Source organism: Coptis chinensis, chromosome 8 (assembly GCF_015680905.1).
Source record: "Coptis chinensis isolate HL-2020 chromosome 8, ASM1568090v1, whole genome shotgun sequence".
NCBI classification, from domain to species: domain Eukaryota; kingdom Viridiplantae; phylum Streptophyta; class Magnoliopsida; order Ranunculales; family Ranunculaceae; genus Coptis; species Coptis chinensis.
In genome coordinates, this window is record NC_141463.1 from 14464397 (window position 1) to 14488645 (window position 24249).

The window sequence follows — 24249 nt, forward strand, 5'->3', positions numbered from 1 at the left end:
TCACTGACAAGACATAACTCTTCTATGGATTCCATTCGTTTACGTTAGTTAGAAGCAATTAGAATTGTTTATGTTTCCAACCTGTTGATAAGTTATTTGATTTCAGGTTGGCTTTTATTTTTTGATTTTCCTTTATTTTTTGTTGTTCATTCAACAATTGTATGTGAACAAAAGGACAACACCCAATTCATTTAATTGAATTCAACTATATTTTTCCTCTAACTGTGTAATTGTTATTATTATTTCATTTGCAATCTGTTTTTGCTTGACTTGATCTAACTACGTGTTAGGTGAATTCAGCTAGGTATTGTACTCTGTGTGAAAGCTTTGATATTAGCATTTTCCATAGGATACATCCCTATATTTAAAATGTTTGGTATTGTATGTTGACTTTGTTCCATCCATCAATTGTGTCGTTTATAAGGTACCCTAGGTCCACTGACAACATTGCACACTTGACTAGAAGAACTAAATTTTCTTATGAACCAATGGAACATTATTTTGATGCCTCAAAGTAAATAAAGAGTATTCACATTTTGATATGTTGCTAAATATATATCCATGAAGCTATTAAGTCCTTGCTATTTTTTAAATGAATTTACATTGTAAAGTCATATATCATTATGTACTCTCATACTGATTTCTCTTCAGTTTTGGTGAAATGCATGGTCAGTGCAGAGTCTTATTGACATAGTAGACAGAGGCAACAGTAAAAGCTCACTGGTGTTGGGCATTTGGGAGGCTGTTGTATCATTGGTATGATTCTAATTTGATAGTGTAGAAATAAGATCATGTCTGACAACAGTAACCTTAATTTTAGTTGTTTTTCTTTGATGATAAGGAGTTGTACGTACCAGTAGAACGCACAACTACTCTATAGGTTAGTTGCATTGACAACAATACTTTAGTCCTGGCGATACAACATAACATGGACTGGGTCTGCAAGGCAAAGCAAGAAGAGATCCCAGAATTCTTGATTGCTATTGGTTAGCCCCTCCTCTTGGGGTGCTAGAAGTGAACAGTATTGATGGCCCATCTAAAAGGAACCCATGGGAATGCAAGTTAGGGAACATTACTTTGAAAAAACAGTAGCGATGGTGAAAGTGTTTATAATGGTGGCTTGGTGTTAGAAACAAATTATGTTGCAGAATTTGTATCTATTGTTAAAGGATTGTCCGAAGCCATTGAGTTGGGATGGGAAAACATCTAGATTGAATCAGATTCTACCACTGTGGTAAACACATTTCAATCCGAAGCTTATTGGCAAGTGAGAGCAGCATCGAATGTGCAAACACAAAGTTTGGTGGAACAACATAACATCAGTTTGGAGGGAGGTGAACACTGGAGCTGACTTATGTGCCAGAATGGGTGCTGACTGCTAACTTATGTGCTGAATGTGTCTCTCACTGGTGGAAGATTCCTTCATAAACTACCCCAAGAGGGCCTCATCACATTACGGATGTTTGGAATTATGTACTATACAATGGTAATCAATAATCATAAACAAATTTCTATCTTTGCCTTTTTCTTTTCTTACAACGCTATATTTAATCTCTTATTTTGCTATAACTACAATTACTATTTTGGCAATATGACAATAGTATATATAATTTCTTTGACAGATGGTAGTAGTTGTACGTGTCGCATGGGTCAACATTTTGACGGTCGTAACTGATCTCAATGTTCTTCTCAATTAAAATATCATATGAGAACCTATATCTTCAAGAATCTCGCCTTTTTTTTTTCTTTAAAGAAAATGTATTTTGGCGATCAAAATATGGTAGGTTATGTTTTATTTATCAATTGTTAATGCATTTTAGAGTCCTCCACGTGGCTTTTATTCAATATGTTTGCATTGTTGAATGGAATAAAACTTCATTTTCTTCAGTGCACAAGAATATCAAAAATAAAATAGGAGGACAACTTCAGAACAACATGTGTGTTGAAGACACGGGCAATTTCTAATTAATATTATTAAAAAATATTAATGCAAAAATACAATCATCCATCCTCAATTCAACTCAAGTATATACAATAATTGGTTATCAAAAAAGTTATACCAACCAATTAATTCATATTTACTATTTTTATTGTTTTTCCAATCCTTAGTGATAGTTTGTCTGTTGTGATTGGAAAAAACAATGAAGAAACTGTCTCAACAAAACCAGCCATAATGCCTTTGTGGTTTTGGCAAACCAAACCAATTTGAGTCTTACATCGATTAAATGCTATTTGAAATTGAGAATATTAGTGAGACAATAATAAAATGTGTTGTCGACAATTTCTGACTTGATGTTACATAATTGTGTTCAATTCATGACTTCAAATTGGGTTTTTTCATGGGTTACAACATACCAGCATCAACAAACTAAACATACAACAAAAGACAAGTGTGTCATCCCACGTGCAGTTCCAATTCAAAATAAAATCTCTAAAAATAACCAAATAGGCCACACATAAGAAAATAATAGGGTGTACCAAGATTAATGCGACAAACAACATAACAAGTACGTAACAACAAATTGTGTCGTAGGCACAGGTTATACCTAGTAATTTAATATAACGGCACCCGTTTGTAGGACGGGTTCGAAAACTAGTGGAACTAGTATAGTACTCTTCTGATGTTTTAGATAAAACAAGTATATTTGGATGGTTATTAATTTCTTTATTGTACTTGAATTTGAAACAGTAATCAAATTCTTTTTGTAGTGCATTGTCACTTGTTGGATATCTATTTTATTTTTATTTTTATTTATTTTTAGTTTCACATTGTTTTCGTTATATTATGCAGGTTGTTTAATAATCATTTTGCAGATTGGTAATTAATCTATAAATTTGGTGATGATGAAATAATCAGTGGGAATTTGTTTTTTTTTTTTAAACACTTATAAACCACGGTTGGGTAAGAACAGTGGCATAAGGACACGCTACAAACCACGTTTAGCATCAAACCGTGGTATTTGTGACCACTATTTCCCATGGTTTCAGAGTGCCTAATACCACAGTTCTAAAGAAACCGTGGTAAATACTAAAAACTTAATACCATGATTTTGCTATGATTTATTAGTCACGGTAGCTGTTACCACAGTTTTAAAACAATTGTCAATGGCCTTTTACCGCTGTATATAACAGTGGTTTATGATCTTTTCTGTAGTAGTGATAATTAATATTTGGTCGGTCTTTAAAAAATATATGTGTGTGTGTGTGTGTGTGTGTGTGTGTGTGTGTGTGTGTGTGTGGGGGGGCTACCTTGACAGCTTATCTTGACATCCAAAACCTAAAAGTGAATTTGTACATTAAACTAAGGGCTGATTGTTGGTAAAGAAGATCTTCCTATCTTGAATAGAATCTCCACCAAAACTCGTCTCAATTGAATATGTCTAGTTTTATTAAAAATAGTACTAAAATTGTGGATCGTTAGATAAATATTGAACTTAAACACAACTTTTGACAAGGTTAGACATGTTCAAATAATGTCTTGATAATTTGTGGAGATGATCTCTATTTTATAGAGAACATATTCCAAAAAAAAATCAGCTCTTAGTTCATTATGTAAGTTGTGGATGTCAAGATAAGCTATCAAGGTAGCCATCTCCTATATATATATAGGGGAGGGATATAGCCACTCCCAAAATATACAAAGTCATATCTCATCCTATCAGTTGAATTAAGGGTTGATATTTTGTAGTTATGATCTCCCCACCATAAATAACATACCCACCAAATTTTGGCTCATTCAAATATGTCTAACCTAATCAAATGTTATTATGAAATCGGAAAATTATAGACCGTTAAATAAATGTTCAAAATTGAACACTAGTTTTCGCAACGTTAGACATATCCAAATAGGATAAAAATTTGTGGGCATGTTATCCATTGTGAGAAAATCATATCCACGAAAAATGGGATCTTAATTCAATTTGTAAATTGATGGAGTGGCTTGGGAGTGGCTCTATCCCTCCTCTATATATATATATATAACCTTCCAATTATTTTAAACATTGTCATAAAAAATATTCAAATCTGAAACTTGTAACCCCATCGAATGTAGCAGGCAACAAATTAAGAATTGTGGGCCTTTCATTTTCACGTTTTTTTATATTATATTTGGTAAGTTTAAAAAAATTTGATTTTTTTTGTGACAACGTTTAGAATAGTTAGGAGATCAATATCTTTAAAAAATAGCGTAATCTAAAACTTATAAAAGGATTCCCAATATAGGTGTACAAATGACTTTGATGGGAAATAACAAATTGTCACCCTTAGGAGCCAAAAGCAATAGTAATTATGGAGGTAAATTATAAGATTGATATTTTTCGATTTCTACATTCAAACAGAATAAAATATTCTGTCCGAATTTTAAAGTCAGATTTGCATTGGGCAACTCCAGGAACTTCTCACCACCAAAAAAGTAACTAAGGAAAATAATCCTATGTGGAGGTAGCAAGTTACTACTTGGATTGGGATATATGTCAATATTTAAATGAAACAAAAAATCGGTATTTATCAGTAGTACGAAATATATCGACAGTGGTATGCAGGCACCCCCAAACAAAACCTAATAAACAGTAGCAAAAGTGTCAGCAGCGCCTCTCATTTCCCCGTTAACAAACAAACAAACAAACAAAAAAGATGTTAGAAATCAAAACTCCCAAAAATGCCAAAGCTAAACGCGAGCTAGATAGACGTGCCCCAAAACTAGTACGTATTTATAAATAGTTTGTTTTACAATATTCATTCATATATATTTTTAATTTAATATTTTATATGTTATGTTTGTGTGTAGGTTGAGAATGGGAAGAAAACATTAATACTTGCAGCAAAGACAAGTTATATGTTGAACTCAGTATTGACTGAGATTTTTCATCTTAAAAGAGGTAGCGCAATTAAATATTCCCGAAAGAATGATAATATCAGGCCTTTTGAAAATGGGGGCGAGACGTCCTTGGAGTTTTTCTCCCAGAAAACTGATTGCAGTCTTTTTGTGGTAAGCATTTTTTTTAAAAAAAAGTATCCTATTCGTTCTTGTATAGTTGCATTTGGATAATACGTGGATGTGAAGTTTAATAGTATATTCGTTAAGGAAGAAGCCGATGTTGATACCTCAATGCCAAGTAGTTTTCTACGAAGTAGTGCAAATAGAACAAGAAACTCAACAAATAAGCTGATAATAATGGCAGGAGGTGCCATTTTCTTTCATTTTTTTTTTTCGCAGGATAACTTTGATTGCTTGATTTACCTATTTCTTTGTTCCTTTTTCACATGAGTGAAAACTGGAATTTCATTGTGTAAATCAGTAATATGTATGTGTTTTAGTTCACTGATGCTTTTGTTGTGGACCTTCTTAGAGGTGCAGTGGTTCACTCCCTGTATAGTAGCTCGCCCTTGAATAGGACTAACAAGGAGTTGGAACTGTTTGGTTTTGCAGTTCGGCTCTCACTCAAAGAAAAGGCCTGATAATCTTGTGTTAGGGCGGACTTATGATCATCACATTTATGACCTTGTTGAGGTCGGGGTGGAAAATTTTAGAAGCATGAACTCATATTCATACGACAAGAAGATAGCTCCGAAAGTGGGAACGAAACCTTTCTTTGCTTTCATCGGGGAGGGTTTCGAGAGCGTAGAAGAGTTGAAACATTTGAAGGAGGTTCTGCTAGACTTGTTTAGAGGAGAGGTATGTATTAGTAGCATTCTTACCCCATTCTTTTATTTGTCATGAATGAAAATTTTAAAACCATGGATTTAATGTGCAGGTCATCGAGAATTTAAACCTTGCTGGAGTAGATTGTGTTTTTGTGTGTACCGTTGTTTCCTCTAAAAAAGTGTTTCTCACGCACTGTGCACTGTGACTGAAAAGATCTGGAACTGTTATCCCAAGGATGGACTTGTAGAAGTTGGTCCGTCCATGGACTTAGTAATGCGGAGGCATAGACTTCCTAATGATGGCTTGAGAAAGGAAGGAATGAAAACATCTTTAGAAAAGCCTAAGAAGAAGGTCCATCACTCAATTATTTATCTGCAAATTGCTACAATTGGTCATATTACTCACCTTTCTCTTGTAATGTACTGTTATTCTTAAAAGTCTGGCCTCTTTGACTCTTGCAGGTGAAGAATGTTAGTAGCGATATAATACAGGGCAAAGTTGGCAAGATTTACATACCAGATCAACAGGTTGAAATCTACCCTTCTTTTTTTGCATCTCGTCTTTCTATATGTTGCTTTAAGTGGCGTCTTAACTATATATAGATAAAAAATGAAAAGAAGAAGAAACAGCAAGTCTTGTCAGTTATGCCATAGTTTAAATTTGTTTCTCTGGTACTTAGGTTGGTGGTATGGAACTATCCTACAATGCTAAGGGTTTGAAGAGAGAACGTCGTGAAGCTAAGATGAATAAAGAAACTACTTCAAATGAGCCAAAGAAGCAGAAGGTGGATCAAGAGTGATTGTCATTCAAATCATTTTGTAATTCGCTGATAAAGAATAGTATTTTGTTAAGCATACGTGTAATTTAATTCGGTGAAGATGGTTGTCTTCTCGTTTTACATCTGTTCTGTCTTTTGGTCCCCATACCAACTTTCTAGATCTCGATTTAGTCTGTAAGAAAACTCAGATTCCAAAAGATATGAAGTCCAAACAGTTTAATTGCCTTTTTTTTTTTTTTAAAGTATGTGGTTCATGCTTTTTGACTATCTGTCTTTTGGAATATGGATAGCAAGTAATATATATCAGTCCAGGATACTGCAAAATGAGCATAACTGTTTATCACCAGAGGTTCAGGACCAGGGCTGCAATTTAGGTAGCATCCAAATGTTGGTAACTTGGTATGGTGTATGTTGGAATCCCCACTCTACCTGATGTTCATAGACTAGCCTTCATAATTGAAGAATGATTACCCTAGTCGTGGCTTGATTCTTCTAAGCTAAATCTCTGACCGGCTAACTTTGTTCATTTTATTGTTCCGTGCAACTGAGGCCGCTGATTGAATGCGCACATTTCTATTTACTTGTATTCCGTGATTTTACAAAAGCACCCTTTAAGAAATGTGAAATTCCAGAAAAAGAAGAAATGCAAATAAAAGAGTGGCATCCTTTCTCACTAATTCAGCATTATTATAAATTGAGTTTTGAGGATCGTCCTTTCATTTCACTCATCTCGTCTCCATTCCCTTTCGTGATTATTCTCAAACTCCATTTCCTCTTTTAACAAACAAGTAAGTCTAGATCTGATGTTTGTTTCTTTAGATCATTTACTGATTTGATTTAGGCTTGTTTCCCCTTTTGTCAACTTATCCTTTAGAATTGTTCCTAGGGTTTAGTTTATTTTGTGTTTTTTTCATGATTAACCACTGTGTTTTGAGTAGAGATGGCTACGCCAACTGCTGCCAAGAGTCCCGGTGCCAGTGTCGTTGGAAATGCTTTTGTAGAACAGTATTATCATATTCTTCACAAGTCTCCAGAACTGGTTTATAGATTTTATCAAGACTCCAGTATGATTGCCAGGCCAGATGCAAATGGTGCAATGACATCAGTGACTACCATGAAAGTAAGTTGTTTAGTAACGTCAATTATTCTTCAACTAAGCAGTAAAAATTGGTTACATAAGAAAGGTTTCATGGAGCAAATAAGCATTGCTAGCTTGTCTAGCACATATCTTTCGTAAAATATACAGGGGAAAATCACATCTAAAATATTTACATCCTTCAAAGATACATAGGCTTACTTATGCATCTATTGGTGACTGGGTGTGTTCAACTGATTGAGGATGTATGCACCTTTTAATTTTAAGTTTCTGGAATGAATTATACTAGTTTGTGTATTTTAGTTTCATACTCACTTACCTTTCCAGAACTGAAGTGACTCACATGTCGTTGCACTCAGGTTTGTAGTGTCACCTCCTCTATCAACTACAAATCTTAATGTGATATACCGAGCCAGCACAAAGTGAGTCACAAATGTGAAACTTTTGTGCACTGTTGAGGCATTTCATTACTTCAATGTACATAAAATGTTTTATGTCGGACACAAATTACTAGTAACTGGTTGAGCACTCGCCTAAACTGGGATACAACTCGGGCGGGTTAGAGGATCAGCCCAGGTTCACCCCCAAAGATTTGAGGGTCGCTCCACTACCCACCCATCCCAAGGTTAAACACAGGCTGGCCCGATTGGTTTATGTTGGATTGGTTGGGTTACAATCGATTAGTCGTGTTACGAGTTGCGGACTTGTATTTTGCCACTCAGTATAATTTAACAATTGTTATAAAAGAAAAAAATGACACAAGTAAATAAAATTTTAATATTAATAACCAAACCTTTTTTAAAATAAATAACAATAAACTAGTTAATTAAATTCCCATATTGTTAATGGTGTTGGCACCCTTAAAAAATGGAGATTTTGAGGGTTGGCACCTTGAAAAATGAAATAGGTAGGGGGTTGAAGTGATAGTTGTATCTAGTGTAGTACTATGGTGTTTGTACTTCAGTTCCAACTTGAGCTTCTTTAGTTTTTATGATTGTAAAACATTTTATGAATGTATAAGAAACTGCTTAGTCATTTATAGTTCAACCATAATTGATAAATGAAGAATAAAACCTAAAAGGGTTCTGTTCTGTACTGCAGGCCATCAATGACTTGATTATTTCACTGGACTATCAGAAGTATAAGGCAGAGATATTTTCTGCAGATGCTCAAGAGTCTCACAAGGATGGGGTGATGGTTTTAGTAACTGGATGTCTTACTGGGAAGGATAATATGCAAAGGAAGTTTGCACAATCGTTCTTTTTAGCCCCACAAGATGTAGGTTATTTTGTGTTTAATGATGTCTTTAGGTATGTGGATGAGAATGAGTCACTGCATACCAATTCCGTGGCACTTAATCGTAACGTTGAAAGTGTTGAGTCGAATAACGTGAGTCCAGATCGAGGTACTCATGATTCTACTTCTCATTCTTCCCTCATTTGTTTTTGTGTGTGTGCGGGATTCTGCTCTTTGTTTGATACATTTAAGACTGTTTTCTCACCTTTATTCCATCCAGATCTCACTCATGTTTCTGAGCATCCTGTGACAAAGCCCGTAACATCTCTTGTGGAGGAGAGTCTTGACAATAACGAGGAAGTTCATAATCCTTCAGACTACGAGGAGGGATCGGTTGATGATGTAGAGGTTATTGCGGAGCCAGCAGCTCATTCAGGTCAAAATGAAGCTCTCCCAATCACTGAGACAGCTTCTTCTCTTCCCCATGAAGATGCTATTAAGAAGTCTTATGCCTCAATTGTACGTTCTCTGAATAACCATACTATTAACATCCCCCTTCCCTTCCTTCTTCGAACAATTCTAATGAGTGGATATTTTTCTTACAGCTAAAAGTTGTGAAGGGGACTAGGACACCCATTCCAGTCTATGTGCCTGCTAATAGCGCAAAGGTGGCATCTGGGAAGACTGACCAACAGTCAGTCAGGCTTGCAGTAGCTGCTCCTCGACCTGAAGCACCGCCACCTAGTAGTAATGCTGCTGCTGAGATTACTGATGCTCACGAGGAAGGTATGTTTTTCTTTTCCTACTGATTTATTGAGGAAAACAGTAGTGTCAGTATACTGGCGTTACTGCATATTGTTTTTCATCCTTTAATCTTGTTTCAGATGTTAACTGCTCTTACTCACACTGGCTTTTGTTGTATCATAGACTCATTTAAATATATCATAGTTGAGTCAGTTTAATTCTATGAGGGAAATATTCTCAGTATGCTGGACCCGTCTGCCTGAGAACGTGAAATTAGATCCATCCGTTTAAATACATCTCGTGTTTCTTGTTCTTTAAGCACTGGATTTTCCTGTCGTTATTTGCAAAATTATATCTTACATCTTCAAAGGAAATTCAGAAACTTCTAATTTTTACTTCCCAAAGTACCCTTTATAGTTTCCCAGGCATGCAACAAAAGCTACCCAAAACAACAACTATAATGAATCCCTTGAAATCCGAAGGTGCTCCAGCAACCATTATCTACTAGTCCATTTCAAGACAACAATGCCACCTCTGCCATTGTAGTTGTAGCACATGGTGAATCTAAACCTTTTGTTTCTGGCTAACATTTGAACAACTTGCTCTTTCAGTTCCCCAAGTTATCCTGGTTTCTTTGCATAGTCAGAAATGATAACCTGTATTATTTATAAAAGTGTAATAAAAACAGAGAAAGGAAAGAAAATAGTTAGCACCCAAAGCTTTTGTTTTGTTTGGCGTTGCAGTAATTTTGGTATATTGTTGGAGAGGTCCTGCCGAAATCAACATTGCATTTTCTTATGGGTTTAGTTTGATTACTTGCACCACCACCATCAAGTCTCTCTAAGCCATCACCTCTTAGTCTAGCTGACGTGATTCATGACACAGAATTTCCTGTCATTGATTTTTTACTTTTAGATTGATAAATTTACTTCAAACTCCACTGATGTGAAAACCACATTGACAACCAACTTCAAACTGCATCCAACATTAGTTAGACGTGTAAAGCACTTGGTGATATACTAGTGATTATTAGTAATTTGTGCTGTAACATTGTTCATGTTGTTCCTCACAGTTGAGGGCCACTCTATATATATCCGCAGTTTGGGGATGAACGTAACAATTGAAGAAGTTGAAGAAGAGTTTAAGAAATTTGGGATAGTCAAACCTGGTGGTATCCAAGTTAGAATCAACAAGGTATCTTTTTTATTTATCTTGTTTTCTTTTATGCTGTAATTAGTTTTTTTTTAATGCATATATGTAGTTTACACTTTGTATTTCATGTATTTGTTTAGCAACAGGGATACTGTTTTGGCTTTGTGGAATTCGAAGAATTGAGCTCCATGCATAGTGCACTTGAGGTATATAATTTTCTGTCTTTGGAGCTTAAATGTACTTGCTTGTACTTTGCTTCCTAATATGGTAGATGCTCAACTTTATATAATATCTTCTTGTATTTTCAGATTTGGATATTAGTACTGTAAAATTAATTATGCATTTAAGGTAGGAAAGGAGACTATGGAAGTATGGAACCTATGCTCAACGTAGTTGTATCCATTTTGTACGGTAGGAAGGCACTGATCTATTAAGTCACATTCTTCCCGTTTTGCCTTGCTGTGGTAATAGTATTGATTTACTTAACCTTGATGAGAACTTTGTTTTTGTTTTTTTTTTGTTTTTTGTTTTTAATTGGTTTTGAAGTTTTTATAGTTTGGCAGAAAAATATGCATATTAGGTTGTAGCATTCTTTGTCAGAAAAAGGCACTTTGTTTTCTGTTAAGGCAATACTTTTTAGTGTTTTACTTGTGAAGGTTGATGTAGTACCACTACACCACTATTTAGGTTCCTCCCCAACCCAAAAAAAACACCTTCCCTCAGCAGCTGAGGACTGAGTGGTACCTTAATACTCTATAATAGTATAATGCATGATATAAGATGTTGTCACCGTGGCAGTATGCTGTGTATTGGAAATGTCAAAGTTTCACTTTGGTTCCTGACATCTGGAACCAGAATGGGTGTTTTGTGTTTCTAGTTCCATTAGATGATGGATGGTGAAAACAAATTCAGTTTTATTGGTTCCCAGTGTTGGTGTCAGATTAGTCAATCCAGTTGTAATTTATGTTTAGTTATAGTATTATTGTAGAGTTCAACATATTTTGTTTTCTCTTGGGATTCACCTTGCTTCTCCTATTTAAGCATGTACCCTCTTAAAGTAGCGTATAGTAAAACTTAGGAAATAGGCAGTGTGTTTCACGTGGACAGTAGACCCACTCAGAGGTCTATCTAATCCTCATGTTCTATTTATGGCACATTCTTTTTGTAATTTATTATTCCATCTTTCAGGCGTCGCCTATAACTATTGGAGGCCGTCAAGCTTTCATTGAGCAAAAGAGAACTACATCTCGAGGCAAGTAAAAATAAATATTTAGGTTGTTGATTACCTGTGAATCATTTTGACTGCTGTTTATCCTCTAATTTTGCACATGTAAGCAACGCAATTGTTCGGCTGCCAAAATCAAAATAATGAACAGGGACAGAAAGTAAAATAAAAGCAAAAGTTTTTTTGTGGATACTAATTCTTAACTTGAATTTGAGGGGTAATGTAGCTGGCACAGGAAAAAATCGTTTCTTTGTTCGAAAATTAATCATCAAATACCACAAAAATCTGCTGAAGGGGTTCCTTCAGCCATGCATAGATTAGAAACTACATTTGAAGCTAACCTTGCATCTGGATTTTGCAGGTGTTGTTGGGAGAGGGCCTCCGAATAGGGAGGGTATCAGGACCGATAACTTCCGTGCTCGTGGTAATTTTGGAGGTGGCAGGGGCTTTGGGAGAAACAATTTTGGAAACAGAGGTGAGTTTTCAGGAAGGGGACGAGGTGCCCTTGGACGTGGTGTGGAGGGTTATCAGCGGGTTAATCAGAATGTGAGTGGAAGAACTGGTCGTCAGGGTGGAGTGAACCAGACCAATAGTTCCTGAATAAATTGTCCAGAGTGAAATCTGTAGCCAATAATTTTTGATCGCTTCTTATTGGATAGAGGGTTCTCCAGGATCAGTAGCTGATACCCAAAAGCAAGGTCACTTCTTATAAGTTTTAATTGTAAAGTTTGCAAGGTAGTTATTCTTTAGACCCGGGGTAAGAGTAAGTTTTGTGACGAGAGGTTGTTGTAGTGTAATTTGGATTTTCCTAGGAATTTTGCAGACTGTTATAAGATCTGGAATATTTGGCGTTTCACTCCAAATATGGTGAGTTACTTGGTGAGTTCTATATTGGTGAACTATTGTGAATATCATATCTATCACATTGCAGAATGTTTGCAATCAACTAAGGCCAAACTGGGTTATAGGTGGGAGAATATCGAATGGAAATTTCTCCTTCCAACTTGTCAGAGTTTTTTTTCCTTTTTTTTTTTGAAGCGCCGACTTGTGAGAGTTCCTTCGTTGTTCCCACCAACACTCCATTAGTAATGGGAGCTTTCAATAGTAGGGAGGAAAAAGGCGTAGTGGGCGTAGAGAAAGTTAAAAACTCTTGCAAGAACAATTAATCTCCGCGTGAAATTCTCCTAGTCTCCTGCCCAATCAAACATAAGCAGTGATTTTTGTTCTTTTTCTGTTTTCCGATAATTATAATGAGTGCTTGTTTCTGTGAACTTTTTCATTTGGAAGTTTTTCGCGTGTGATGTTTCTACCTCAATTTACATGATTTATCTACGGGAAACAAGCAGAGCCATAGATTATAGAGTTGGGCCTTGACTTATCTATGTTTGTTCAAATAACAATTCAACATACAAGTAGAAATAATCATTTTTGAAGATACATGCTTCATATCGGCTCACTTCTTGCGTATCTGATCGTATGCCGTCTAACCCACAACTGATACAAAACCGTATGAAAAGCATCATACGGCTGCGGAGACACATACCACTGAAAATGTTTACTAGCCGCCATCCCCATTTCTCTCATTTTCTGGTACTTGTCACTACACACGCCTTTTAACACCTTCTTCACTTCCTTAACTCCACCACTAGTCCCAACAAACAATGCAATCTCTGACCATTTCAACACATCCATAAACGGCAAATCAGTAATCGCACGGTCACTAATCACTACCGCCACACAACCGATACGCAAAGCTTCACTAATACCCCCTATCGAAACCGGAATATCGTAAAAAAACAAACAAAACTTACTACTCACTAGCCCCTCACTTGGGTCATAATCAAACGGTTCCGAATCCAGCTCAAAATCGGGATCTCCACTTAATTCTTTGATGAAACTTGAACTCCAATTCTTTGAATATAAATCATTGAGATAACCAGCATACCCGAGATATTTAATCTCCTTCATTGGCTTTAATTCCTTTGAAAAATGGAAAGGTGGTAGGGTAATATCTTTATGAGGAATATACCTGTTTTGAGTTGACGGAAAACAAGAGATCTGGATTGAATTTTTTTTCAACTCAACTATGCTCCGTTTCGACTCATACCGAACACCTTCACATGCTATGTAGAAATGATCGGCACCAAGAGCTTGGTTCCAGAAAGGAAACGAAGTTTGTACCTCCTTGATTAACTGAGAGATGGATTTGAGTGAAGATTTTGGTGGTACGTGTAAGTAGAAGAGATGAGCTTCTTTTGGATTTGTTGTTATATATGGGCTTTCGAGGAGTGATGAGTGGAAGTTTTCTTCCATGGTGGTGCTGTATGAGGTTTGGTTTTGTTGTGTTGGGTAGATGAAGATTTTGAAAGTTTGGAGCATTTTTTGGTAGTTTGAGGAGAAGAGGGAAGGAGAGAGATAGGGAGAGGAGAGTGGTGTTACTGGTTTTAGTTGAAGAGAAGTGCAGATGATCAGAAGAGAAGTGCAGATGATCAGATAAGGTAAACGGGGTTCCATTGAAGAAAATAGATGAATCGTCAACTGGTAGTATCTGCTACGGTATTGCCGAGGGGTGCTGTCAAAGTCAATGTCATCTCGACGCTAATATTAATCTCTTGTGGATTAATTGACTAACGAATAGTTTTCTGAACTACCAAATTTACCCTCTTTCTCAATAAAATTGGAAAGTCAATAGAACCCCATTTGTTGTAATGGTTACTGAAATTTTGGTGTTGGGAAATGCTTGGCATCAAATTTTAAAGGTTCTGGGGCACTCATCAAATTGGAGTGGGCAACCCCAAAAATATATATATATATATTACAAATTTGCTATCAAACTCTAGGGCTAACAACTAATCCAACTGGTCTCCCCGTAACGAACTCTTCGGGTCGTTTGAGTGTACACACTCAAACGAACTCATCCGCGTAGTTTGAGTGTACACTCAAGTGGTCTGCGCGTGTCGTTTGAGACAAAATTTTTGGTTTTTTACTAAACTACATGGCGGGGTCGTTTGGGGACTCTCTTAGACGACATTTGTGGACTCTCTTGGACGACATGGCAGGGTCGTTTGGACACTCTTGGACGACATGACAGGGTCGTTTAGAGATTCTCTTGGGCGACATGGCGGGTCATTTGGAGACTCTCTTGGGCGACATGGCTGGGTCGTTTGGACTTAAAAAATTCGGTTTTGTTTGTCACGATATTCATTTTAAAAATCAACTTCCACTTAATCAACCCAAACTCGAACTCAAACTCAAAAACGACTTCATCAAGCTTGGGCAAACTCGAACTCAAGTTTAATCAACCTAATTTTCGACCCAAACTACAAAAAAAATCAAGTTTGAAATCATCATGTTTAATCAACCCAATTTTCCACCCCAATCAAGTTTAATCAACCCAATCTTCCACCCAATCAAATTTAATCAACCTAATCAAATTTAATCAACTCAACCAAATTTGAGTATATACTCAAACACAATAGAAAACTCGAAGTTTTGTTTTTTTTTGTTTTTTTTGGGTGCAATCTCGTGAGAGAGATGATACCAGCTACAAAAAGTTCGAAAAAAATGGTAGCCAGTATGCGTTAAGGTTGGGGGGAGGTATATTGGGCTATTGTTGTTGGACTTAGTTGTCGGGCTTAGGCCGGAAGCTGCCCAATGTAATTTGATGAGTACCCGATTAAATCACCATCAAAGACCATTAATACTGAGTAGTTGAGAATGCTCCCAGTGACCCACGTTAGCCCCTTTTTTTTCTCTCACACTGACACATCAGATTTTACTTAAAAAAAATGAATCCTACGCCCTTTTTTGGCGATTTCAATTGTTCGTAGCCCAAAATACATAAAAACCCAAAATAGATAAGTAGATAAAAACCTCTTTCTTAAATCTTATCTCCATTCTTAAACTGAGGTCATCCCTTCAAGCCCTCTATTCATCAATCAAACTATTGCAATAACCTTACCAACATTATTGAAGTTTCATAACCTTTTGCCAATGGCATTGCAAATGTCATCGACCCCAATGATCATATTCAGGTGAATATTGAGTTTGCGCTCTCTTTTTCTTTTTTTATTTGTTTCTGAAGGAAATATGGTGATGGTGGCGATGGGCGTGATTTGGGTCTTAAATGGCAACACATAATTGATCAGCCTCCACCCTTTTATGGGGCGCCACCCGGTTCCAGTTTCATTTAATTCTCTATACTATTTTATGTCGTTGAATTAGGATCTGATTACCGGATATCAAAAAATTTGTAGACAACTTCAAGGCGTCTTGCAGATAGGAAGGTGGAGAAGTTTGAGAAGAACAGCATTGCCCCAAACAACTGCAAAGAAAGGGGCTGACTATCCAGTTACACCCATCGTGCTTGGCTTCTTTGTCTTCGTTGTCATTGGTTCATGTGAGCTTTTTCCTCTTTTTAACTTTAACATAACTGTTAATCTGTCATTTATCGTTGAGTTCTTTAGAGCTGATCTAGAACACAGACCCAGCTTGGGCATACTGAAGCTCTACAGGCTTGAATTCCGAAGTAGATGACCCACCAGTAGTTAACCTGCCATGTGAAGTACTTCTCTTGAAGGAACCATGTTCCACAAGTTTGTCAAAGGACCAAGTGAGAGACATTTAAAGTTCCTTATTAGTCAGACTTCACAATTTATATACGAAAATTGCAACCTGAAACTAGAAATTCAACAATGGGCTTTCGAGAAATCTTCTAAATGGTTCAAAAAGGGTGTCACAGAATCTATATTACGAGCACTGGCATGCCCACTGTAGATATTTAGGGTAATCAATCAATATAACCAAACTGGTCCAGCACAGGCTCCAATAATAAAAGACGGGGAAGATTAATATTTTTTATTTCTTTCTTCTACGTATAATGGTGAAGAGATTATATTCCTTTTTAGCAGAGAGATATATTGCACTGCTTGGAATGCATTTGATGACAATAAATTTCCAGATTTGAATGTGTTGCACATTGGCGGTTCTACTACTTAATCCAGTGTCTGCAGTGGTGGTAATCCTACAGAAACCACAGATTTCTTACCAGGTAATAATGGCTCTTGCATATCTTCTGGACAGTGCATTGCGAATTTTCATTTCGGGTTTTTCCTGACTTTGTTCCTATTCGATAATACGGTATTATTAGTACCAGGTTACTAGGTTAGCTATATTAGACTTTATAGTTTCGTCCCACTTCCTTAAGTTGTGACCATAGAACAAACTACCGTTCCTGGATGTAAATTATCAGATGCCTCCAAAACTGATATTTTAGAAATTTTCATTATATACCAGTCATTGAGTGGAGGTTTGGCATCTTTGTTATTAGTGAAGATATTGATACATGTAGAAAAATTTTAACTAGAAGACGAGGTTTCAAATAAGGAATAGAGTGGGACCAAGTGAAATCGTCATGTTTGTCTCAGATCTTCTATAATTTGTTGTATCTTATGATGAACTGAGTTCATTAAAGAATCAATCGATTTCTCTTTAGGTCTCCTTATTTCCACAAACACACTTGAATTAAAACTCATTGCCTCTGAAGAAGCAAGAAAACGTCTTCAAGATCCAGATTTTCTTTTACATTCCAGATTAAAAGAAAAAGACCAAAGAATCGACCATGCTAGGGCTAGTAGTACCTTTTATTTTTATTTTGTCTATATAATTAAACTTAATTCTTTTTATATATAATTTTATTTTGTTTGACTTTTTATTTAGTCTAAAGCGAAGTCAAAGTGCACTAGCATTGAAGAAATATGTGGAGGAGAGTCAGAAGTTGGCTCTTGAGTGTACTAATCTTTTGAACCAGTGTACAAGATGGGAGAAAGAGTGTTTGCTTTATGATCGTGATCGAGAAGCGTTGATGGAATTTGCTAATGAAGCAGATGAAAGGGCTAAAGAGGCTGAGGTTTGTGTTCTTGATATCGAAGATGAGTTGAAGAATGCTTTAGAAGAGTTGGAAGAGTATAAAAAAAAATGAGAGAAGCACATGGTATATTTATTATTTATATATCCTCCCTAATGTTGTTTTATGATTTTAAAAGGTTTAAATTTTTGTTGATTTCTTAGTTGGGTTTCTTTGGTGGCAGGTTAGCGAAACGCAGTTGATTGAGGAGTTCCATTTGATGAGAGAGAAGATTACTATGCTTGAGCAATCAAGGTATATAATGGGTACTGGCCAAATTTTATAGTGGGGATAAATGTTTATGCGCGTATTAGTATGCTAAGTTTGTTATTCATTTTGCATTAATCAGGTTGCAAGAATGTAGTGATAATCCTATTCACTATAGCAAATGTTCTTCGCTAAAAGCAGACGACCAAATTCCACGCCCACATGTACTAGCCGCCATGCCTGTGAGTGAATAACTCTTAATTTTTTTCTAAAACTTAATTCGGCACTAGATGTTTGATTATTGTTTTAAACAACTAATAGTGATCTTATTAGTGAGATGGCCAATACCATTGGGTTGGATTTCAAGCTATTTACCTACTGGATACAGTGAATGAGGAATCAAATTTCAGGGTTGATGTTTTGATATAGGTGTCAATGTTCCACTAGCATTAACAAATAGGTTATGGGTCTGAACATGATTTGCTTACTGTTATAAGTATATTGGTCAGTATGAGGAACAAGTCTTTCGACTTTTAGTAGTCCTGAGACATAGTTGCATAACTCTTGGTGTTGGCATGATGGGATAGATTCATAACGGAAATGTATTTATAGAATTAGAAATGTTTTGCTGGTATGACACTTAGTCTTAGCACCACTCTTCTTTTCTGCACCCACATTTTGGATCTAATATATATTTTTGTTTCAATATCAGCATGAGTTTCTCACTTTAGTATGTCTAGAAATACTTTTCCAAGCAAACTCTTGATATAATAATTCTCAAATGTTGGTCTGATTTACTTGCTTACTTCATAAGCTATTAGAAAAGCATAATCTAGAGTATGGTTGAAACTATGTATTAAGTATTAGCTATCATTCAAAGTAGTTTCTCCATATTGGTATACTGCCAAGTATTACATATGGAATTGCTGAATTTTATCAAAAAAATTATAATTCTTGGTTCTTCATTTGAATTGAGTTGGAAATATGCAAAGTTACATACTTATATTAGATGTACATGAAATGAGTACTTGGAAAATTTGGTAACTCAAAGATTTTATCCCCTTTGCATATACCATGGGTTGATCTTATGTATTGCTATAATAATAAAAATGGGAAATTATAAAAACACGATCAGCGATCCTGCACATGACTCTTATGATATTATTACATTGTTAGTTTGATTAAACTAAATTGGTGAACTAAGACCATTTTGATTGGTAGCTGGCATGCAATTTATATAATATGCTCAGTATATTAAGTTTGTGATGCAAGATTTCATTGATTACTTGGTATGCTATTTAGAAGTAATATGGAAGTGCTAGAGAGAGATGCGTATGTACCCTAATAAATAAAGCCTCAGAATTCCTAAAGTAGTCTGTAGTTTGTAACAGAGTAACAAGAAATATATAGCAAGCCCGAACGTGTTGATTTGGAAATGGGATTTGTGTCGAACTATGGACGGTTATTTAGTTTCAAATGGTTATATTGAATAATAGATTTAGGTGTTTTTTCTGTCAACGTGTTGATAAAGGTTGAAGGTTGAGCATTAGTTAACTGCCATCTTTGTTTTTTGGACGAGTTTCATGAGGAGGCCAACACATTTTTAACATGTTAAATAGGTATTATAGTCTATGGAGGTTGGTCACTTGACTTGAGGGAAGAGGCAATCTCTTTTGCTTACATTTTTCGAATGCAAGTGACATTTACTTTCTTTCACATTGATTAATCTGAACCATTTAGTACTCACGTACTATTTTTTTTAAAATGCATAGCACAATCATGCATGGCATGTTGGAGCTGAATATGACATAATGACTATTGAAAGACATGGTAAGGTTTAGACTTTCATTAGTTACATAACTATGGGATGGCCTAGGTTGGGTAGTGGTGAGAAGGTTAGACTTTCAAGATTTGCTTTGCATGGCTATATTATTATTGAATTCATTATTATTTATTGAATTGGTGACATACTTGAGTTTTATTGGCTATGGACATGGACATCGTTGTAGTTTAACATAGTTCACTTGAAATGATCATATTTGTTGTAAGCTTGCATAGATAAGAGAGGATGGATATTTATTCCAAGTCATGGCATTACCAGAAACTGACTTAAATGTCTTAATACCATCTATTCTTACTGAGTAGTCATTTTTGGGGGCTGTGTTCCTTCACAATATATCATCAAAAAAGAAGATTCTCAGTCTTATATCATGGGGCCCTCACAGTGGGAGGTTTGAGCATGAGTGGTGGTTGAATTAAATAATCATTTGCAAAAGTATAAACTTTTGTCATGTTTCGTGTGAGAATATTACATCTTGCATCAATTTAAATTATTATCTTACATAATCACAGTTATTCATACAGTACACGCAGTTTGAGGTTAGGATTGCTGAGGGTCTTGGGGCTGTTTTGACTGCGTATCTATAGTCACTTGGTAATGGTGTTTATGGTGTTTATTTCACGGGTAATTCTCGGTTAGGTATTGGATCTATTGTGAACCTGTACTTAAGTCATTTTGACTGCTATATCTAAAGCCTTATTTCAGTTTTGACCCATTAATGTGTAGATAACAATGTGATAATGTTGATTTATCCCATTAAATATCCAAGCCCTTCACCAAAAAAGACACATGACAGCAAGAAAATATATAAACATTTGACACGAGAGAAAGTTTGTGCATTAGTTGTTGAGCAAGAGGTAGTATGTTCGAGTATTTCCTGAACTTTATTGAGCTGAAATATAGTGGCAACCCAGAATATAGTACAAATTTTATCTCAGGATCTTTGGTTCTTTTTTCATGAATTGCAACTTTTGAATCTTTTGTTTCTATGTTTTGATTTTTGGTAATATAAAAATTAGAAGCTTATTGGTGTAACTTTACTTTACTGCATTATGGTTATCTTGAGAGCTGTTATTTGCTTTCCTGCATAGCAAGCACTCACAGGCCTCAAGAAACTTCACTGCAAAATTGATTTGCTTTTCCATATCCTGATGCTTTGGACCTCAAATGTGTGGTCTACATTCAAACCTAAAACAGAAGATTCTTCTCATTTTATGTTGTACGCCTTCCGCTAATAAAATAATTGCTTATTGTGGTTATCTCAGAGAAAAAGAAGATTTGGATGCGTGATGAGTTATGGGACACTGCACCTCACTATGGTGGCCGAAAAGGAACTTCCCTGGCAATGCAAGTTATCCATTCTCTGTGATGGGCACACATGGTATGTACTATTAAAAGAAATTCAATGGAAAAATGTCCTTCAGGTTGTCCATTAAGTGAACAAGACTGTTTAGCCTAAAAATTTGTTTATGCTTGGATCAGACCATCATTATCTGATGGTAGGCAAATGGGAAGACAAAGAGAAATTGTTATGCTAATTATGAAAAGGAAAAGTATATCCTAAAGGAGAAATAGTTAATAATTGTTTTACTTTAAGCATTAAGTTGTTTCCGTTACGTAGTTCCAGTAATTTTCATATATATGGTATTGTAATGTTTATACATGTATTTAGCAGGTATTGCTTCTTTATAAACATAGATTTTCTTTGTCACGAGAATGATATTTTTTTTTTCTCAATGTAGAATTGTTTTGACCTCACTATAGTTTCAAGTTCTTTTTTGTCACTACGACATTTTGCAAAAATGCTTCACGAAGCTGACCCTCAACTTTTGGGACTATAGGTTTACCTTGATCTTACAACTCAAAATATCCCCCAACACCTAATCTATTTGTGTGATAAACTGGAACTGAATGGGCTGAATTTATATGGTTGGATTAGTATAGTTTCGTTGTTGTATCTGTTTCCGGTGGATGTGTTTGTTAAGGGGTCTCAATGGGTTGAAGGATATCACAGAACAATCCAAGCTTCTGGAAATTCGTTGACATTGTATCTGTGGGTGATTTTGTCTGGGGTGTTTTACCTCCTCTACAATCAGTCGTCTTACTAGGAGCTGCTAATGCTTACTGTCTTTATTTTGTTACTGTTAAGATCCAAGGTCACACATGGCTATCAGTAGATCTTTTGCTATTATATATATGATTCGGTAATTTATATGATATTAATGGATGAATCTGTAAATTTGGTGGATGAGGTATTAGTGTATTGTCCATTTTTATTTATCTGGGAATAAATATTTGGTGCAAGGAGATTTAAAGTTTTTAGCTCTAATTAAATGAGAATACCTTACTATAATATCAACAAGTTACCTTTGCTGTTGTTTTATTTTTATTGATTGAATGTAGTTGTTAACTTTTTCTAATTATTAGGGTTTGATGAAAAAAATGGAAAAAGAAGATTTCCTTTTACGCTTAGTTGGAAAATTTTGCCCTAATATGATGATGTTGGTGTTGTTTGGCCCTAATTATATGATTTTTGTGAGTGGTTCATCACATCATCACGTACGTAGAACTTCCCCCAAGTGATTATGTTTTAAGATTAGAAGACTGATATTATACTGATTGGTTGTTGGAATGTTGGTAATTTTGATGAGCAATTGAAATGTGTCCGACAACCGATTACACCTGGAGAAACAACTTTAGCTGTTATTTCTAAATTTCTACCTTGCCCAAGCAGTTGAAGATATGTGTATGATTGACTACTAAAATATTTTAGTAGTTAATAAAAGTTGCAAGGTACCGCCACCTTCCATCTAGACACCAGAATAGGAGGAGGGGTGTCGTTCCCTCTTTTTCACTTCCATGAACTTAGGGCAATAAATTTGCATGAACTCTTCTTCTTCACTTAGGGCAATAAGAATGTTCTAACATTCTTACATATCACCAGGATTTAACATGTAATTTTTATGTTTCTAACTTTGAAAGATCATGTAAAAATTATGTACTTGGCAGAATATGCTCCCTATCTCTCAACCATTAGCCTCAATTCACCAGTTGGTAATTCTAGACTCTAGACAACAAAGAGGCTGACAGACCTGCATGGCATATGAACAAGTTTCTTAATGCGTGAAATTGGATACCATTTTCGCTACAAGCTGAACTGCTGAACTGTCAAAGGAAATGAGTCCCAAATTTTTTTTTTTTTTTTTTTTTTTTTTTTTTTTTTTTTTTTTTTTTTTAAAGTAGCTAGAGTGGCTGAACCAGTATTAACCTAATCATCTGAACAGAGTAGCAAATATAATATCGTACCTAAAATCAAGGCAGAGCGAGTATAAGAGATGTCTCAGGGTATGGTAATATCATAAACATGTATCAAATGACTAATGTTCTTATCGATGTCATCATTTTCCTGGATCATTAGGACATTGAGCTGTTTATGTGCCAAAGATCCGAGCATCATGGCGTGGAGGTATTCATACAACCATTAATACTTGAATAAACAATTTTTGTTGTTACTTTTTCTACATTAGCAAACAAATAAATATAATAGTTGGACTATCTTCATGGCATATCATGCCACTAAACCCTTTTGTGTGGCTGTAGAGACTAGAAATAATACTTAAAAAAAAATTAGAAAAACATAAACATATATATATAAAAGCAATAAATCATTAACTATCAATATACATATATTATTTATTCAAGTAGATTTTAGATTTTCGAATCATTAGTTATCTATGTAGCAAGTCCGGCCATAGGCCGGGCCAAATGGCTAGTTTTAAATAGATCTGGGCTACCACGAGGATATCCCTACAAAAACAAAAAGGAAGAGAGAGAATATGGATTTGTTTTTGATTTTCGGACCGTTGGATCCGAGATCCAACGGTCTCGGCTGGCGTCCCTATAGGAATATCCTCGTGGTAGACGAACTCTTTTAAATAATAGTGGAGGTGATTGACTTGGTATCACCTGCTGCTAATAAGTTCTCTGTTCTCCTACTTTACTTTCTTAACAATCTTTCTGAAGTTGAATTTGATATAAACTCCAGCTAATATGGGTTAATTTAGTCATTTCATCGAAGTTTTTTTTAAAAAAGAGAGGTGAAATTGGGCTGAATAGGCTGAAAATACGGAAGCCCAATTTCAAGGCATGAACCACTTAAGCATGGCAAAAAATACTGAACGATTTTCGATTAATTTCTACAGTACACAGAAATTCCTTAAATCCAATACCGATATCAACCAATTTATCATATTCTTCCTCCAGATTTTACTTGCCAATTAGAATTTTGTGTGACCTGTGAAGATGTTCCTTGAGAATCAACACACACGACACCGTCGACACGTACATGTAAGGAAATTAAAAAGAGAATCGACATACAAGTGCAACATTTTTGAACGTACATCGATCAGCACATGCCTTTTA

The 24249-nt window shown here is 35.6% G+C and overlaps 3 protein-coding genes and 1 pseudogene across 9 annotated transcripts; 3 read left to right on the top strand and 1 right to left on the bottom strand.

Annotated features, from left to right (window-relative positions):
* Positions 1 to 4543: 4543 nt before the first annotated feature.
* On the top strand, positions 4544 to 6647 carry LOC147480121 (ribosome production factor 2 homolog; annotated as a pseudogene). Its single transcript, XR_015206924.1, has 6 exons — positions 4544 to 4701; positions 4787 to 4987; positions 5429 to 5674; positions 5754 to 5995; positions 6106 to 6171; positions 6324 to 6647. The product of XR_015206924.1 is annotated as a ribosome production factor 2 homolog (transcript).
* A 305-nt stretch (positions 6648 to 6952) lies between these two features.
* On the top strand, positions 6953 to 12738 carry LOC147480122 (nuclear transport factor 2-like). The gene is made up of 9 exons (XM_086581409.1): positions 6953 to 7210; positions 7361 to 7542; positions 8620 to 8923; positions 9035 to 9273; positions 9360 to 9540; positions 10571 to 10692; positions 10791 to 10856; positions 11839 to 11902; positions 12237 to 12738. The coding sequence occupies exons 2-9, from the start codon at positions 7363 to 7365 to the stop codon at positions 12473 to 12475; spliced, it is 1395 nt and encodes a 464-aa protein (XP_086437535.1). The 5' UTR covers positions 6953 to 7210; positions 7361 to 7362; the 3' UTR covers positions 12476 to 12738.
* A 580-nt stretch (positions 12739 to 13318) lies between these two features.
* Positions 13319 to 14188, bottom strand: LOC147480123 (putative glycosyltransferase At5g20260). The gene has a single exon (XM_086578562.1). The coding sequence runs from the start codon at positions 14186 to 14188 to the stop codon at positions 13319 to 13321; it is 870 nt and encodes a 289-aa protein (XP_086434688.1).
* A 1396-nt stretch (positions 14189 to 15584) lies between these two features.
* LOC147480124 (uncharacterized) lies at positions 15585 to 22388 on the top strand. 6 transcript variants are annotated; one of them, XM_086580849.1, is made up of 8 exons: positions 15596 to 15909; positions 16132 to 16274; positions 16836 to 16925; positions 17685 to 17867; positions 17965 to 18035; positions 18130 to 18229; positions 21093 to 21208; positions 21669 to 22388. In XM_086580849.1, exons 4-8 carry the CDS (start codon positions 17865 to 17867, stop codon positions 21709 to 21711), a joined length of 333 nt encoding a protein of 110 aa, XP_086436975.1. In that variant the 5' UTR covers positions 15596 to 15909; positions 16132 to 16274; positions 16836 to 16925; positions 17685 to 17864; the 3' UTR covers positions 21712 to 22388. The 6 variants fall into 6 exon arrangements, 4 of the variants coding, with proteins under 4 accessions (XP_086436973.1, XP_086436974.1, XP_086436972.1 ...); XR_015206312.1 differs by lacking the exon at positions 21669 to 22388 and having other exon boundaries at positions 15605 to 15909; positions 16154 to 16274; positions 21093 to 21585; XM_086580847.1 differs by lacking the exons at positions 21093 to 21208; positions 21669 to 22388 and having other exon boundaries at positions 15585 to 15909; positions 16879 to 16925; positions 17970 to 18035.
* The last annotated feature ends 1861 nt before the right edge of the window (positions 22389 to 24249 follow it).

Excerpts from the sequence above, each read along its gene's own strand:
- LOC147480123 (XM_086578562.1), bottom strand. The coding sequence starts at position 14,188 with ATGGAAGAAAACTTCCACTCATCACTCCTCGAAAGCCCATATATAACA.
- LOC147480124 (XM_086580847.1), top strand. The coding sequence starts at position 15,869 with ATGGCATTGCAAATGTCATCGACCCCAATGATCATATTCAG. Across the intron at positions 15,910-16,131 it reads ACCCCAATGATCATATTCAG|ACAACTTCAAGGCGTCTTGC; the intron begins GTGAATATTGAG and ends AAAAATTTGTAG. Across the intron at positions 16,275-16,878 it reads CTTCGTTGTCATTGGTTCAT|TGTCTGCAGTGGTGGTAATC; the intron begins GTGAGCTTTTTC and ends TACTTAATCCAG.
- LOC147480122 (XM_086581409.1), top strand. The coding sequence starts at position 7,363 with ATGGCTACGCCAACTGCTGCCAAGAGTCCCGGTGCCAGTGTCGTTGGA. Across the intron at positions 9,541-10,570 it reads TACTGATGCTCACGAGGAAG|TTGAGGGCCACTCTATATAT; the intron begins GTATGTTTTTCT and ends TGTTCCTCACAG. Across the intron at positions 10,857-11,838 it reads CCATGCATAGTGCACTTGAG|GCGTCGCCTATAACTATTGG; the intron begins GTATATAATTTT and ends TCCATCTTTCAG.